This window comes from Urocampus carinirostris, chromosome 2 (assembly GCF_059441175.1).
Source record: "Urocampus carinirostris isolate Australia breed hairy pipefish chromosome 2, RoL_Ucar_1.0, whole genome shotgun sequence".
NCBI lineage: Eukaryota > Metazoa > Chordata > Actinopteri > Syngnathiformes > Syngnathidae > Urocampus > Urocampus carinirostris.
In genome coordinates, this window is record NC_142350.1 from 4851449 (window position 1) to 4869830 (window position 18382).

Genomic DNA, 18382 nt, shown 5'->3' on the forward strand with positions numbered 1-18382 from the left:
TGTACAGTGGTACCTAATTATACGAGCACCTCTAAACACAAGAGTTTCGATATACGAATTTGATCAGTAACAAAAATCTTGCAGTTTACGAGAAATCCCAGGCGCCACTATTTGAGACCGCTCACTGCCAGTGGCAGCCTGTTCCAGTTCGCACACACAATTTACTAGAGACAAAAAATAGAAATGAAAAAAGTGAAATGTAAATTGTTTTTGTGTATACGTTCTTTTAAAGTTACAGTTTAACGGGGTATAGAAAATGTAAATGCAACGGTGGTTCTGTGCCCAGTTTCATTGTTATTTGATGCCGTCTTCGTTTGGTCTATGTTGCATCAAATGTTTTTGTTCTTTTTCCAAATGACAGCACTTGATGATGTAAAACTGAACAGAAAGGACAGTCAATTATTTTAGAGTTAAACTTATGTGTGAACTAAGCTATTAACTAGTTTCTCTTTTACTGGCTGTCTCTTTCTCTCTTTCGCTCTCCCATTCTTTCTTTTTCTCATTTCTTTCTTCTTTATCTCTTTTCTTGCTTCGTTTTCTCTCTATCTCTAGCTCTCTATATAGCCATTTAGTTTTGTCTCCCACAGTTTCTCTCTCTCTCTTTCGTTTTTTCTCACTTTCTTTTTCTCACTTTTTCGTTACCACCTCTCTTTCTCTGTTTCTCGTCTTTTTCACATTTCCCTCTCTCTAATTTTTCTATTCCTTTCTTTCATGTTTTCTTTTTCTCACGTTCTCTCTCTTCGTCATGCTGACTCTTTTTATCTATCTTTCTCTCTCTCTTCTGTCATTCTCATCTCTCATCTCCTCAGCTGCACCGCTTATCCTCAGTAGGGTCGCGGGGCTGCTGGAGCCCATCCCAGCAATCATCGGGCAGTGGGCAGGGGACACCCTGAACTGGTTGCCAGCCAATCGCAGGGCACACGGGGACAGACAACTCACTCGCTCAGTCACACCTAGGGACAATTTGGACCGGCCAATTCACCTGAAATGCATGTCTTTGGATTGTGGGAGGAAACCGGAGTGCCCGGAGGAAACCCACGCAAGCACGGGGAGAACATACAAACTCCGCACAGTAAGGTCGGGAGCTGGATTTGAACCCACGCAGGAGGTTCCCACGACCTGAGAACTGTGCCGCACACGCGCTAACCACTGCACCGCCGTGCTGCCTCTTCTGTCATTGTTTTTCCCTATTTTTCTCCATCTCTGCATCCCTCTTTCTCACTTTATTTCTCTTTCCTTTCTGCCTCTTTCTTTCTCTTTTCTCTTTCTTTCTCTCCCTCTATTTCTATTATACTCTATATTGTGCTCTCTCTCTCTATTTCTCCGTCTTTCTCCCTTTTCTCTCTCTTTTTTTTACTCCTTCTCACGTGTTATTTCTGTTTTTATCTCTCTCTTACTTTCTTTCTCTTTAATCGACTAGTCTGGCTGCCGTGAGATTTATTTTCTAGGATGTGGCTCTCAGCTAAAATTAGTTAGGCACCCGTGCTCTAGGAGGACATGATGGCATGTGATAGACTAACATGTGCTCATCAAATGGCTGCAGGAACAACTTTAAGCTAATTTGTTCTCCCAGAAAAAGAAAGAAGAGACTCTTTGTATGGAACATCACCATGTGGCTGATGTGTGTTCCATAAACAGAGCCAGCAACAATCACAGGACAAGGAAAACTGCCTGCTACACTTTCCAAGCACTAAAACAAGGCACATAATCTCTAATCCAGTGCTTCTCAACCTTTTTGGGGCCAAACTACACTTTTTTGTTAAAAAATGAATCCCCAGCACCAAATCCTTTTTTTAAAGCTTAAATGACTATGTGGTCCAAAATAAGGGTATTACATTGTTCATTTGTGGTCAGTCTGGAGGTAACACAGAAATATTTATTTTGGTGAATAATTTTGCTGTCATTTTGGATTTGACAAAATTTCCAACAGTGTTTTTCTATTTTTATTTTATTTTTTGTATGACAGAAATAAAACTTAAACTTAGCTGGAATTATTGATCAGGTTGAGTAGACTAACCATAACTATTTCAAACTCTTACCATAACCGAAGCCTATCTAACCTCTAAACTTTCTAACCCTAACATTTAAATTCTAACCTTTCATCCTGCAATCCACAAATACCAACCTTTATCCCACACACTCTTACATTAACCCACCAACCTACACCACTGCGTAACCCTAACCCTCTAACTTGGGCAGGTCAAACATATGGCCTGTGGGCCAGATCCGGCTCGTTAGATGATTTAATCCATCCCGCCAAGAATTTCTGAGAATGTCAAAAGAAGAAGAGAGTCTCTCTGTCGTTTTTATCACAAGTTATGATCTTTAAATAAATGCAAACCAAAAGGGCAGTGAATAGCATGTTAAGTTGTGTCAGGTGTAAAACTGCAATCAGTCAACTGGTCAAAAACAACAGTTAACAGATTCAATGCCAAACATGACAATTTATTTTCCCCCCACTGTTTGTGGATAAATGTGTCGTGTTTAGAAAAGATTCTTTGTCATCCATGGTTAAAATATGTAGGGTAGGTTACTAATGTAGGCTGGCTGATAAAGCATAATACAGTACTGAAAAACAAAGCTAAAAATTTGGATTGACATCCTTTTACTGATCCGGCCTGACTGAGAACAAAAGGTCTGGATTTGGCCCCAGAGCCACAACTCTGCTCTAGCCCCAATTACTGAAGGATTTTATCCATTTTACTATAAAGGATTGTATACGATTAAATACGAGTTACATTTATCGAGTGCAATGAAGATTTTCACTGAGTGGGCTTCAGGTCACGCTGTTCCAAATTCGGAATGTTTTGTCTGGGGAATTTTGATAACAGGACTCTGACGAAGGACGTCAAGCATTGTTTTGATAAACGCTCGGTGTTGTTTTGAGTTTCTCCAGACATCGAGGCGAGGGGGTGGACCCCACGTGGGGGCTTTCATAGGCACGCCCATGGGAGGAGCCAGCACACCGGCTTGCGGAGAGACGTGGGTTGAGAAAAAAAGAAAGAAGAAAGAAGATCGAGAGAGGAGGCTGGACCGACTCGAGCGACACTAATTCGGCTAATTCGATGGAGTTCACTTAGTTAAATTGTTTAAGAAATTAAATCTGCCCCCGTGTGGAAATGCCGGTCTCTTGTCCATCTTTTCCTTCAAGAAACGAGCGTGCATTGTTAGGAGAATGTAGGTTGTGTTTGGTTAATGGAGTCAGATAACTAATTTGAACAATTTGGTAAACGGTACATTTTAATATTGAATTCCTAGCACTCCTAATCACTGATACTCTAAACCTCGGATTATAAATCTCCAATCCTTACCCTTACCCCTTAACCTAACCCTACTGAAACCCTAACCTTCTAACTCTAACCCCCCCAAACTCCCCAATTCTAACTTTCTAACACTTACCCCCTAACTCTAACCTGACCAAAACTTAACCCTAAGATTTTTTTTTACCATGTTAGAAACTTTTTGGGTTATGGGGCAGGGGTAAATTGGGCAAATTCCTAAGCCAAACTGGTTGAAAAACACTGGGTTTGTCTAGCCTAAAGTCTGCTGCCTCCTGCTCTTTACCAGTGACCAGGAAATCGGCGAAAACCACAGCCAGTAGTCCGCCCATCAGAATGGCTGGAAGAGACAGAGAGGTCAAACTTCTTCGCTAGCTATCTAGCTACAAAAAACTCTTTGGGGAGTTTTTCTAGTGCTATGTGGAACTTGCTTCAGGGGGTTGGCTTTGAAATAGATCAGAACTGATTTTAGTGTTTTTGTTCAACACAGAGACCAGACCCACCTATCAAGACTTCCTTGCGTTCCAGGATGTTCTTCTGTGGCAGCTGCGCAGCAGAGCTGCTCCCGCCTTCTACCGTGTTGCCTACCAGGTCCGGGTCCTCCGGCTGCAGGCCTCGGCCCAGCTCGTTGCGCTGGTCGTCGCGGACCTCAAAGTCGCCGCTGGGCCCTGCAGCGGCTAACTCGTTGTTGCTGTCCTCCGGGCGGGCCTGCAACAAAAAGAAAAACTCGTTTAGTGCCATTGACAGGTATACACGTCAAAGCTGGGCCTTCTTTTAATGCCATAAACAGGTATTACATCAAAGCTATGTCTTCTAGCATTGCCATCAAACTACAAAGACAATAAAAAATAGTTGAGAACCGATTCCTGCCCTAAAGCCTAAGCACACACACTCAGTGCCATTGGCGAGTATCGACGTAAACAAAGATCTATCCGTTCATTGCCGTTAAAAAGTTTCGACATCAAAACTACATCATCTGGCAGTGCAAGGGACGGATAAATACGTCAAAAAATAGTTATGTGGGAGCAGAGGAGAGAATGGGTTGATAGGTGTTCCTGCCTGTAAGTCAAAGCAAGAAAACAAAAAGATTAAAACATTTATTGTTATTTACAGGTATCAAGCAAAACCATCTGTCAGTGCCAAAGACATCAAAAATTTGTTTTGGAGAAAATGGTTTAAAAAAGGTTCCTCCCAGAGAGCATGAGCAGAAAAAAAAATGTTCCCATTCATTGCCATTGACAGAAAAAGACGTAAAAAATGAGACAAAATGATGTAAAGGGTTAAGAAAAAGTTATCAATACCGGAGACTGCCACAGATGTATAAAGATGTAAAAACATAATAAAGACGAGTTGGAGAGTAGGGCCTGATCCTGCCGGAGAGACTTCGCCAAAAAAAAAAAAAAAAAAAAAAAGGATCAACACATTCAGTGCCATTGACAGGTGTCAAAGTCAAAGCTACATCTTTTCTTAGTGTCAAAGACACATAGAGATGTCAAAAAATGTGCTGTGTCGGGGAGTAAGGATTGTTTTAAAAGATGTTCCTCCCAAAAATCCTCAGCAGGGAAAAATAATTAACACATTGAGTGTCATATACATATCAAAGACACAATTGTGTCAGTGCCATTGACAGATAAAGACGTAAAAATTAGTTATGGAACAGGGTAAAGAACTGTTAAGTGATTTTTTTACTGGAGAGTCTGAACACATTCAGTGCTCTTACACGTGTATTGACGTCAAAAATACTTATGTTAGTGCCGTAAACGGGTAACAACATAAGACTTACCATTTTTTTCAGTGCCGTAGACTGATAATAGTGTCAAAGAGGAATGGGTTACAAGTAGTTGCTGCCAGAAAGCCTCAGCAGGAAAAAATGGTGGACACAATCAGTACCATTGACAGGTATTAGCTACACCTTCTGTCTATACCATAGACGGGTATCAAAGTCAAAACTTACATCTTTTCTCAGTGCCTAAGACACAAAGACGTCAAAAATTAATTATGTAAGATGTCAGTTATTCCCACCGGGGAGTCACAACACATTCAGTGCCATTAGATGGGTATCAAGGTATAGTCTACGTCTTCTGGCAGTGCAATGACGGATAAAGATGTAAAACATTAGGAGTAGGGAACAGGTTAAAATTTGATTCCACTGGAGGGTCTCAACACATTCAGTGCCATTGACGAAAACTGTATCTTCCGTGATTGCCATAAACAGATAAAAACGTCCAAAATGAGTTATGTAGGGAAGTTGGGAACGGGTTAAAGGTTTTTCCTGTCTCAGCAGGCAACACAAAGGTGCCACTGTGAGCGCTATGGTGTTTATGAGCACTTTTCTAGCCGCGACAACCGCGCACAGATGGTGCATTTTGGTAATGACAGAGGCGAGTATACACATGAAACTATATCCTGAAATATATATGGGAAGATATATTTGAGGGCTTCCGGGAGCGGCCTGGGCACAAACCATTTCCAAGGAGGGCGGGGCTTATTTGGAGCGCTTGAGGCTTTTTTTATCCCAACATCTGTCGGGATTCCGACGAGTCGGAAACTATTTTAGAGAGGTTACTTTTTTGTATGTTTGACCTTCATTCCAGTTCAAGATGGACAAAAATGGAAGATCCACACCCTAAAAAGTCCAGTTAAATTTTCTCAGATAAAAGTGATAACTTTTGAGTTTTTTTTTAGAGAATTATTTGAGTACCGTAATCTTTTTTTTTTTTACATATAATTATTTTATTATTTTGTTTTATATTTAGTGTTTTTATTTTGGATTTATCTTTGAATGAATGAATGAATGAATGAAAACTTTCATTTCGAACATAAAAATAAAAACAGGACAAAAACAATGAGTCAACAGAATAATGTCACATAACATGTTCGAAAAGGGGTAGTCAGAAGCAGATGCTTATTTTTCCTACCCCTTTATCTTCCCCACTAAATACATTCCACAAATCCTCCTTTCCTCTTATGTCTAATATAACAAAATCTCATGGATATATTTATTACATAGGTCAGATATCAATAATTATAATAGTTACAATAATCACATATTTTATACACTAATCTTCGCAATACCCATCCCTCAACGTCATAATGCGCCTATCTTTATTTGGGGAAGGGATATTTTCAAAAATGGGACGAGAGAGTAAAATAAAAAAGTAATACTAAAAATGTGAAAAATATTCACAAGTGAAATAACAACTTTATGGGGTGGGGTAAATATGTTCACATTGTTTCCAAATTCATCCAAGTTTTTTAATGTTAAAAGCTTGTTTTATTCTCATACCGTATATTTTTTCTTCTTTTAATACGGATCATTTTTCCCGATAATTTTTTAAAGGCATTTTTATTTTTGTAAATTAAATTTTATATTGAAAAAATGATTCTAATACTGTAATTCAATCATTTGTAATTAATTTATTTGTTTATATTTTTTGCATTAGACCTTTTTTCTAATGTACAATATCTTAAAAAATTAAAGATTTTTTTCATGATTTAATAGAATTTGTTTATTAAATCTGTATTAAATATCCATGTCTGAATATGTTACTTGTTCATTATAAAGCTTTCAAGTTAAATTAAGAGATTAGAAATATCAATTGAAACATGTATGAAAAACGAAAATACTTATATTAAATGCCATTTAAATAAAAAATATATATAAATATGGTCTTCTCACCTGTGTGGTTGCCGGCCATTGTGCACGTGTGCTTCTCTCCATGGGGGTCCTAATGGTAGTGGTCACCACGGGAACCCTGGGCCTGTAGGGGGGCCGGGGCTTGAGAGTGGTGGCGAGGGTGCTGGTAGGCGGGGCAATGGTGGTGGGTGGGACAACAGTGGTGGACACGCCCTCTTCCGTGATGACATCCGCCTCCGGATACAGCGACGTAGCTTCCGGTGAAAGGTACACGTCCTCTTCTTCTTCTTCTTCGGTGGGCGTGGGGGTCGTTGCCACGGGAGCTGAGGATTTTGGGGCGGCGGTGGTCTGGCCGGCGGCAGCCCGTATGCGCTCCAGTTCGCGTTCCCTTTCCTGTTGCCGTTCTCGCTCACGTTCTCTCTCCCGTTCTCGTTCCCGTTCTCGCTGGCGCTCCATTTCCCGGACTCGTTCCCGCTCCCGTTCCCGCTCTCGTTCCCTCTCCAGCTGCTTCTCCTTCTCCAACTCCATTTCCCAGAAGGAACCGCTCTCGCCGTCCGTTTCGGTCGTCACCAGGGCGACGGTGCCCAGGGTGATGGCATCAGTCGTCGTGGCGACGACATCGGTCGTGGCGATGGTGACAACGGGATCCAAGTCGGGTCTGGGTTCGACCGCGGGTATGGCGGAGGGGGCGGAGCTTGTGGCCTGAGTTGTGGACTGGGGGATGGGGTCTTCAGTGGTGAAGGTCACAGGCACTGACGTCGGCTTCACTCTGATTTCTGGAACTGAAAAAAAAAACAATGATTGTGTGAGAAAATATAGCAAGGCAAAGACAAACCATGTGGTGGTATAGGATATGTGAATGTACAGTATTTATTTGTGTATAAGACACTTTTTTTTCCTACAGAATAATTCAAAGTTTGAATGTGCATTATACGCAAGGTTTTGCCGCAAAACATTGGTTGTATTGGGATTTGAACCCCGGTTTCAATGGAGAGAAAACAGACATTTAACCACTGAAACACCACTGATATAAATGGCATACTAAAAGGCACTGGCTTTTTCTCATTATCACAACATCTTTGATCACAGTACCTTAGCCGAATGATAATTTAGCTGTAACAATGACAATAAACTTGTCACTTACAACACTTAAAATAAAATAGAAGAATAAATAGATTTTTTTTGTCATTGAAGCATCAACCGTGGTACTATGACTAAAAATAGTGTAATAATGAGATGAAATTTACTGCTATTTCTGTTAAAAAATTAGGGGTGCGTGTTGTACACGAGTGCGCTTTATACACAAATAAAGACGGTAACATTATTACAAAAGGACAGAGCGACATTTCGCTTTCCACAATACAAAAAAAAGAAGGACATTCAGTTTTTTCTGAATGATGATTGAATTATTTAATTCAAAAAAGGCACACATATTTCGAAAGCTAGAACAGAACCTTTTGGAAAAAAATGTATTAAGAGGAAAAAGCAAAATATTCAAACTTCTATGTTGACAAATTGAATTGAATTCAACCTTATGGAAAGAGTGAGACACACATTTAAATCTAACTATAGGGAGAGAAAAAACTCCGACAGTTGCTAATATCGTATTGGTGTTTTCATAAGAAAAGAAAATGTTACCATCAGTTAATTTAATTGAAATAATCCCCAAAAAAAAGTCAATTTGTTGAAAAAGCTTCCAAATTAGGTCATAAACATTATCTCAAGACAAATAGTAATAAATACATGTATTAATTAATTAAAAGAAAAACTTTACTATAAAGTGAAATTAAATTGTAGCTTTAATGTCAGTGTTTCCCTTTTGTTTTCACCAGCCCAATAAAAATGGAAAAACCAAAACACGCATGCTAACCTTATTACCTTTGTTATAATCCTTTCCGACATTTCACGACGCAAAGGGAGCTTTTGGAGTATTAAACAAGTGGCGAAAGGAGATTAATTTTCCTCTTCGTACCCGGCGTTTGAACGGCGCTTGAAGGAGAAGCAAATTGAATGTGGGCTCACAAAGGCGAGCAACGATATTACAAAATGGACTCCCACAATGGAGCCCTAGTAAAAAAAAAAAACGAGACTGATCCGTATCATCGCCAGTGGACGCGAAGCAATTTTCCACCGCCAGGGCTCGAATTACGTTCGTCGTCTGTAGTCGAGTGCGTTTCCATTTGCCTGAACAGTAGGCAACGCAAGAAACTTTCAAGATGATGAAAGTTCTTTGATTTTGAAACTACGCTCGAGTAAGTGAAACACGAAAAAAAGACATGTACATTTTTGTTGTGGTTTTGCTTTCATTTTAAAATGGATATCTTTTCAAAAGCTTTAGAAGCAAGATTGTTTTGTCTTCTAGTATCCCTCCAGTATAGGAAGGTAACATCAGCAATAAGGAATCCGATTTGCTGGATCGTGTTTACATAGCAATCTGGATTTAATCTAGAGTAAAACTAAGAACATTTTTGTTGTTGTGGTTTTGCTTACATTTTCTTAAATGAATAAAGGTTTAGCAGCGAGGTTGTTTCGTTCTCTAGCACCAACACAGGATGGGACGGTAACATCAGTAATAAGGAATCCAATCTGCTGGGCCATGTTTAGACAGTAATCTGGATTGAATCTGGAGTAAGATTTTGCACATTTTTGTTGTTGTTCTGGTTTTGCTTTCACTTTTAAATTAATATAATTTTTAGATGCGCTAGAGGAAGAAACAACCTGGCTTTTGCAGCTAGGTTGTTTAGTCCTATAGCGCTCCATGCAGGATCGTAGGGTAACTTCAGTAAGACTGAATTTAACCAAAATAAATCTATATTGACATTCTTTTTTCATTTTAATCAATTTTTTACAACATTTCATAATTTGGGTTACACATCAACTTCTCAGTTGATTTTTCATTCTTTTTTTTTTTTTTTAAATAAACAGAAAGGTCAAAGCCGACTTTACTAGCCGACTTGACTTCCTCAGAAGGCTGGCGTCCTTCAACATCTGCAAAAAGCTTCTGAAAATATACTATGAGACTGTTGTGGCAAGCGCTCTCTTCTATGTGGTAGCGTGTTGGGGAGGCAGCGTCAAGAAGAAGGATGCCTCTCGTCTCAATAAACTGGTGAGGAAAGCGAGCTCTGTTGTGGGCACAGGGCTGGACAGCCTGACAACAGTAGCTGAGAGACGGGCACTGAAAAAGCTGCGGTCAATCATGGACAATTCATCACATCCACTACACAGCATTATCTCCAGACAGAAGAGCAGCTTCAGCGACAGACTGCTGTCACAGTCTTGTACCACGGACAGACTGAGGAGATATTTTCTTCCTCATGCCATGAGGCTCTTAAACTCCACACGGCAGAGTAAAGGCCCACATTAAACCACACCCCCCACATTGCATATTACCGTATTTTTATAGCAGTGTGTTTTCTGTGTAGCACTATCTAGATACTCTATATAACACGCTACAGTGGGTATTTGTGTATTGTATTCTTTTTGTTTTATTATTGTTTTGTTCTCCAGCGCAGGGATGCTGCTGGAAGTGTGAATTTCCCTGCGGGGATGAATAAAGTATCTATCTATCTATCTACCAACTAACTATGTAAAATTTACACTCTAAGTAAGAAGTCCTGATGGAAAAATATCAAATAATTCAAAATTTCTGGCTTATTTTGAGTATAATTTTATGATCCATTTCAAAAAGAATAATTTTGATATAAATAAGTAATAAAGCTTTTTAGAGAAATATTTATATTCTTATTGTAAGATTGATTTGAGGCTTTCTTGGCAAACAAGGAAAATAACAATAAATAAAATATAAGATAATACATACATATAAAAATAATAAAAAAATAAAGAATACATTTAAAGAATAAAAATAATATATGTTTTTTTAGGAACAATTATATCAAAGACAAAAAATGTTTTTCGTTTCTTTGAGAGGGCTGTTAAAAACTTTGTGGCCAATTATTTTGCTTTTAATTTGGAAAAAAAAGTAATTTAAAAAAAGATAATAACAAATAATATTGAATACAAATATATTGGGATACATATTAAACAAAATAAAAAATATAGAAGTAAATTAAAAAACAACTATAAAAAATTTTGTTTTTTGTCAAATAGAAAAAAAATAAGCAAAATGTAAAAAAACAATTTTGGTCGAGGGTCTGTGTAAAAATGTTAACTTTGTGATCATTCTAAGAATTGAATAATATATAAATAAATGGAAAACTATGATCATAAAAATAACACATCAGAATAAAATTCATATAAAATACGACTAAACTAAACTACAATTAAAAATGTATTCAGTAAAATCAAATTCAACACATTTTTGAGATGATTCATTAGCAGTTTAAAGATATGCTTTCCTTTAGCGTTGTTCTGCATTTGTTTCCATTTGCCAAGTTATTTTGACAGGTCCACTTTCGTCAACTTCAAATGATTTCAAGTGATGGATCCGTGGAAGCCAAAAATAAGAGTGTCAACTCTTCAGTTTTTTTTTTGTTAGGTGTCCCGTGCAAATAGCTCAGATCAGAACATCAGGCCCAATTACAGCAATGCGCTTTGGACTAATAGGCTAATTCCTAGGCAGACAAATGCCAACATACCATGTGCCAGAGAGGTGCACCACAGGCTAATCCTTGTGGATTTTAATCTGGTTACAGCTAACACAAATTTAAAGAGACAGCGTGTAATAATGCATCACTAGAAGTCGTTGCAGTTTAGAATGGAGCTGAAGCCACTCTAGGGAGGCTCAATGGATACCAATTGGCAACATTCGAAAGCCTTCTTCCAGATTTTATTGCATTGAGCAAAAATGAATTTCAGCCAGTGATGCGACATGAAAACTGCTGTTAATTCCACAAAGCAACAAGACTTAGCAAACTGAATACACCCAAAGCTGCTGAGATGAGCTAAAAGATGGAGTTGGTCTGACTGGGTGTAAGTGCCTAACTTTAGCGGCTAGTGAAAGGCCAGTAAAAGATTGCAAGAGCAAACTTTATTTACACAGAGCAGCTAACAATTACCATAGCAGCTTGCAGGGAGTCATAAAATATTGCCAAGTGGTTAGCATAAGTGGCTAGAGAACAAAACAGTGGAAAGGAAAGTGAAAGATGCCATAATCAGAAAACTCAGCCATGGAAGGTTAGTGACACTGAAGGACGAAATCTGAGGAAAGAGAGTGTCACTAAGGTTCAAAGCAAGCATAATTTACACGGAGAAGCTAACAAAAACAATAGTGGCTAGCAGTGAGCAATAGCCTAGGACCAATTGGCTAACATGGGTGGCTAGAGAAGGAAACAGGGGACACAAACACACACGAAATCTTACATCCAGAGCCGGATCCCGAGTAGAGATCCTCGTCATCATAGAATTCATCTGCCGTGGAGCCTTCGTCATCGACTGGCGACCACGTCTGTCCCTGCTTATGACAAAAAAGAAAGAAAAACGGAAAATGATTGTTACATTCTTAAATTAAATCTCAACTTGTGTAATTTCGTACAAAACACACAAAAGAAAAGGCATAACAGATCTCACAAAATTGGGAAAATATTTGCAGGTAAACAAAAACGTTTTGGGTGGATTTTTATTTTTGTTGCACTGCAAAACATTCATCCATCCATCCATTATCTGCACCGCTTATCGTCAGTAGGGTCGCAGGGGTGCTGGAGCCCATCCCAGCCATCTTCGGGCAGTGGGCAGGGGAAACCCTGAATTGGTTGCCAGCAAGTCGCAGGGCACACAGAGACAGAAAACTCACTCGCTCATCCACACCTAGGGAAAATTCGGACCGGCCATTATGAGTGTTATGAGAATGAGAGGAAACTTGGGAATCCCACCGCAAACACAGGAAGAATATGCAAACTCCACACAGAAAGGCTGGTAACTGGATTTGAACCCATAACCTCAGAACTGTACAGCGGACGCCCTAACCACTCATCCCCCCCACTGCAAAACATTGTGGGTAAAATAATGTAGTAAAGTTGTTTTTTAACTGAACTTGTTTTTTTGTTTGTTTGTTTTTTATTATATTTCCAATTATTTATGACATTAAGTAATATTCATATTTTCAATTATTTTTTTCAACTTCAACAGACACAAATCGAAAAAAATATATAATATGAAAAATATTTAAATGAGTAAAATATATTTTTTTTATAAAATTGTAGGTATTATTTCATTTAATTTTAACCATGAACAAATAATATAATTTGAGAAAAAAAGTGTGACTATTGTTAAAACTATTAAGAAATGTTACATTTAAAAAATAACTAAGCTCAGGAGATAGAATGCTCGTCTTGGGATCAATCGGTCGCAGATTTTATTGCCGGCTCCTCCGTGTTATATGTCGAAGTGTCCTTGTGCAAGACACTGAATCCCCCAATAAGCAGCTAGTTGCCTTGATATGGCTGACATTGCTATCGGTAAGTGTGAGTGTGTGTGAATGGGTAAGTGTGAAGCACATTGTAAAGCGCTTTGGGAGATCTCCAGTGACTTTAAAAGCGCTATATGAAGGCAGACCATTTACATTTAACAGGCATTTTATTTGAATTTAACAAAAAATGAAATTTAAAATAAAGAAAATATTAAAACGTGTAAAATAATATAACTTAATCCAAAATGATCAACCAGCATATTTTACTGTATTTTTCAAATTTAGCACAAAAAAAAAAGAAATTCATTAAAATATTTTTAATCTCTTGTTACATCTCATCTCATCTCATTATCTACACCGCTTATCCTCAGTAGGGTGCGGGGTGCTGGAGCCCATCCCAGCAATCATCGGGCAGTGGGCAGGGGACACCCTGAACTGGTTGCCAGCCAATCGCAGGGCACACGGGGACAGACAACTCACTCGCTCATTTACACCTAGGGACAATTTGGACCGACCAATTCACCTGAAATGCATGTTTTTGGAATGTGGGAGGAAACCGGAGTGCCCGGAGGAAACCCACGCAAGCACGAGGAGAACATACAAACTCCGCACAGGAAGTCTGGAGCTGGATTTGAACCCACGCAGGAGGTTCCCAAGACATGAACTGTGCCGCACATGCGCTAACCACTGCGCTGCCGTGCTGCCCCTCTTGTTACATATTCTGTCTAATTTAAGATATTTTCTCCACTTTTTAATTCATCTTGTAAAATAAAAAATAATTCATGAAATTAGATAAAATATCCCATAATTTTTCTCATTTTAAATATTGGCAATTTACATTTTTTTGCTGCATTTTTCCATTTTTATTTTGATTAAAATTTCCCTCATTGACTTATTTTTTTATTTAGTTTTTCGGGTGATATAGAAAAATAACACACAAAAAATTATCAATTTTGGAAGTTATTTATATACATTATGTCGTTTATTTTTATTTTTTTTGTTCAATAGAAATATTTAAAATGAGAAAAATCAAACATTACATTAAAAATACTTTAAGAAATGTAATCTTTTGTATTATAGCTTTCATTTTCCTCAAAAAATAACAATATTTTATTGCGTTGATACATTATCAGAAAAAAATGACATTTTTACACAGAAACTTAATCAATTTTGTATTTATATGCATTGGGTATTTTTTCTCCTATTTGATTTCAAGATACATTTTTAAAATGAGAAAAATTATACATTGCATTAAACACACTGTCAAAAATCTTAACACTATCTAGACAATGATGCATGTCACATAAAATGACCTATTTATACACACACTTTCGGGGAGTTTAGCAGATAATTGGCATAACAAACTGCCTCCCCAGAAAAAAAAAAAAAACTACATTTCGCTGGAGGTTCTGCAAAACTTTATCGCACGTGACCGAAACAGTTTTCTTATCTCCCTTGCAGATCTAAATCCTTTCCCCGGGTGAGGATGGGGTTTTATTTGGCTGCAGCTAGCTTGCTAATTGCGCTAATGTAAAAAAAAAAAAAAAACAGAAGCCCCTCCCTGCCCCGCCCGCCGCCGTTTCCAAACCCAGGAAACGTGATGCCTTTAAAAGCCAATAAAATCATAATGGAAGCTAGAAACCGGAGCGCCCTCGCTGGCGCACCTTGTTGCGAAGGGGTGCGTTTGTTTTACACTGGCCTTCAATACAAAGTGAGCTCCAGACCTTAATTTATATTTAATTTACTGTGTTTTCCACACAATAGGGCGCACACCCCAAAAATGTAGTCTTTTGTGATATATTTCTTATGTATAAGCTGGAGTCTGGACTATAAGGTGCATGGATTTAAAGCCACAGTAAGAGCAAGGTTTGGAAAAAAATAGATAAATACATTTAAATTAAAATAATTGACTTCATATAACATCTATCTATCATATCCCTCAAGAGGGGAGACCGGCAGCAAGACAAACACATAAAAAAAAAACAAAGAAAATAATAAAAGGGGAAAAGGTAGCAAAAAACAGACACAAACATTTTTGGACCATGGCCAACCCAAACACCTAAACAAGTTAAGCACCTCGGCACCCAAGTTGGTCATGCTTTCGTACCTCCAGATGAAACGGGACACAAGAAAGCAGCCATGTCACTCGGGTCAGGGTGACACAACACACTCTTCTTTTCAACAGCAGGGCCCGACAGCTTTCACTTGTTTACCCCTGCCGCATCATACAGGTGCCCTGCCCATCCCTTAGAACATGTCTAACATCCCACTATCCTTTTACAAAACCTTTCCACTCATTCATATCACCAACAAGAGCTCTAGCTTTCACTAAATTTAGACCTCTTTCCTCCAGTGCACTCATAACACCATCCATCCACGTCAATCGCGGCCTTCCTCTTGGTCTCCTTGGATTTACTTCTGCATTGTAGATCCTTTTCAATATTCGCTCCTCATCCATCCTCTCCATGTGTCCAAACCAACCGAGTACTCTCTTATCCACACGCTTGCTCAGTTCCACTACTCTTCCAGTTCTGTCTCTCACAATTTCATTTCTCAATCTATCCAAAAAGAAAATAGAACATAAATTACCATTAAGAAATCAGGTTTCACCACTAAAATAATGCCCTCCGATTGGGTGGCAACCAGTTCAGGGCCCTAATGAGGATAAGCGGTACGGCTAATGAGATGAGATGAGACCACTAAAATAATTATAGCAATTAACAATCATCATGTTAACCACAAAGGATCCTTGAAGACCACTCTTTATGTTCCTCAAAGGTAGAACAGTTACTGTGCACAGTATCATTTAACAACAATTCAAACGTTACCATCCACAAATCCTTTCATGAAAGTAAGCAAAATAAGTTTCATACTTACGGACAATTATTGTCCAAAGCAATAACAGATAAAAAAATAAGCCTTGGAAAGTTGCCGTCTGAGCTGCCATTCTGCCTTTCTATTTTAATTCATTTTTAGCAACCAACAATTGAGATGTTAACCACAGAAAGGAGCTCAGAGACTACTCTATATGTTTCTAAAAGTAAGAACAGTTACCCTATGCCGTATCATTTAATTCAAACTATGAATTTCAAATATTATCCAACGTGGAGAGGGATGGGCACCACCAGGCCGTATTTGTCCAAGACACACCACAGGAAATTGTGCCGCTACCACCCTAGTGCTTAAGGGATCCAGCCAACCAACTACCTAACCATATACGGCACACCGGATTCTAAAGCACACTTTTACATTTCTGGCCAATCCAGGGTTTTAGGTGTGCCTTATAGTCCAGAAAATAAAGCACTATGTTATTTCTGTTATATCCAGGTTGTAATTATTAGGAGTTAAAATAGGGTCATTCAACCACTGAAAAATTATCCTAGCAAGGAATCAAATTTTCTGGTACGTTACAATGACCCATCAACGGTAAACTTTTTTGAAGCTGTTCGCGGGCTACTCAGGTGTTCAGGGGGCTTCCAGACCCTTGCTATAGACTGTACTGACTACCGCACCACCATTGATGATCCTTTTTACTCCTGTTTTCTTGTAACCATTCTCTCTCCTTTCCATTAAATGCTAAAATACCCCAAAAATATTTACTGTATTTTTCGGACCGTAAGGCGCACTGGATAAAAAGGCGATGTTTTATTTTGTGTAAACACATTTGATTTGTTTAGGTTTGCATTGAGAAATATTGTCAGCATTCAATAACATAAATTAGGAATAACAGTATTTTTTTCTATGCAGACTGCACTTGAATATGTATTAGTTTAGTTGTTTTTTGTTTAATTAAATAATGTAAATAGAATTCTCATAGCAATCAAAGATAATGAGATGTTTTGCGGTTTTCATAATAGATCATTTTGACTTGCTCCTTTTTAAGTTAGCTGGCAAGTTGGAAAAGTGTGAGTAGCCCTGTGGTAAGTGTTTTGAAATACTGTATGTGTAGTTCACCTGGATATGATTGGGAACTGGGGCTGCACAATTAACCGAAATCTAATCGATATCACGATGTGACTTGTTGCGATTGTGTAATCACAAGGCACTGCAGTTTTGCAGGTATTTATCGTTCCATGTTATTGAGTGACGGAGTGGTTGGTAAACCAGAAATTTCACAGTCCAGGTTTTAACGACTCCAGCCAATCATAGGCAAGTTTTGACGACACGCGTCAATAAAGGCGGGGCAAAGTTTGTGCACGAATGTGATAGGCTTGTCATGGTTGCCATGGCGCCCAATTGGTCCCCGCCGTGTGGCGCCAGGTTCTGTCACGGTTGCCACTGCGCCCAATTGGCCCCGCCGCTGAGACCAGCTGAAACGCGTTGACAGATTGCTGCCGGACTACTTAATCGCGGTCTTGCGAGTTGCCTGCTGTCAGAGCGTCTGCGAAACTCCTGCTAGACTATGTGTGATATGCCAAGTCCTGTGAATTTGCCTAGGTTTTGATCCTGTTTTATTTTCGTCCCGATCTGTTTGATTTTTGCCCACTCCTTAGTTCTGATTTCAATCCACTTCCGCGACCATCGATCCCTGAATCGAGTGTGCGCGCATTCCTCCTCTCTCCAATAAATTGTGAGTAACGTTACGCGATTGGGTTTTTATTCCTGTTTCCTGTCCTGGTCCGTGACTGAACACTCTGACCACAAAATGAACCCAGCGAACACTCACACAAGAGCGGATTGGGGGGAGCTAGATACTCCCTACGCTCTGCAGCAGTTGGACCGGAGAGAGGGCGCCGTCTGGCGATTGTCCAGTGACGTCACCGCCCTTCAACTGCTACTCGAGCAAAATCTACGGAGCATGCAGCGCCAGCAGGAGCAATTAGCTCACATGACTGAGCTCCTGTCGCGTTGGCTGTCGGCAACGGCCCCGCCTCCCGGGGTCTCTTCCCCTGCCGCGCTGTAGCCTTTCCCTCCCATTTGGCCCATGGACTCGCCAGTCATGGGAATTGCTGAGCCTCGAATGGGGTTTCCGGAAAAATTTGGCGCCGATCTGTCCAAAGTCCCTGTCGGCCGCAACGCCGCGCCTGTCGGCCTCAACTCCGCGCCTGTTGGCCTCGACGCCCCGCCTGTCGGCCTCGACGCCAAGCCTGTCGGCCGGCCTTC

General features: G+C 39.4%; 1 protein-coding gene across 2 annotated transcripts in view; it reads right to left on the reverse strand.

Moving 5' to 3' along the window:
- sdc3 (syndecan 3) overlaps positions 1-18382 on the reverse strand; it is a 68221-nt gene that overhangs the window by 3408 nt on the left and 46431 nt on the right. The window contains exons 2-4 of one of the 2 annotated variants that reach the window (XM_088328477.1): positions 12235-12328; positions 6958-7697; positions 3782-3986 (exon numbers count right to left, since the gene is read on the reverse strand). In XM_088328477.1, the coding sequence (XP_088184603.1) occupies positions 3782-3986; positions 6958-7697; positions 12235-12328 (1039 nt within the window). The remainder of the gene's footprint in view (positions 1-3781; positions 3987-6957; positions 7698-12234; positions 12329-18382) is intronic. The other variant, XM_088328478.1, reaches the window with a different exon arrangement.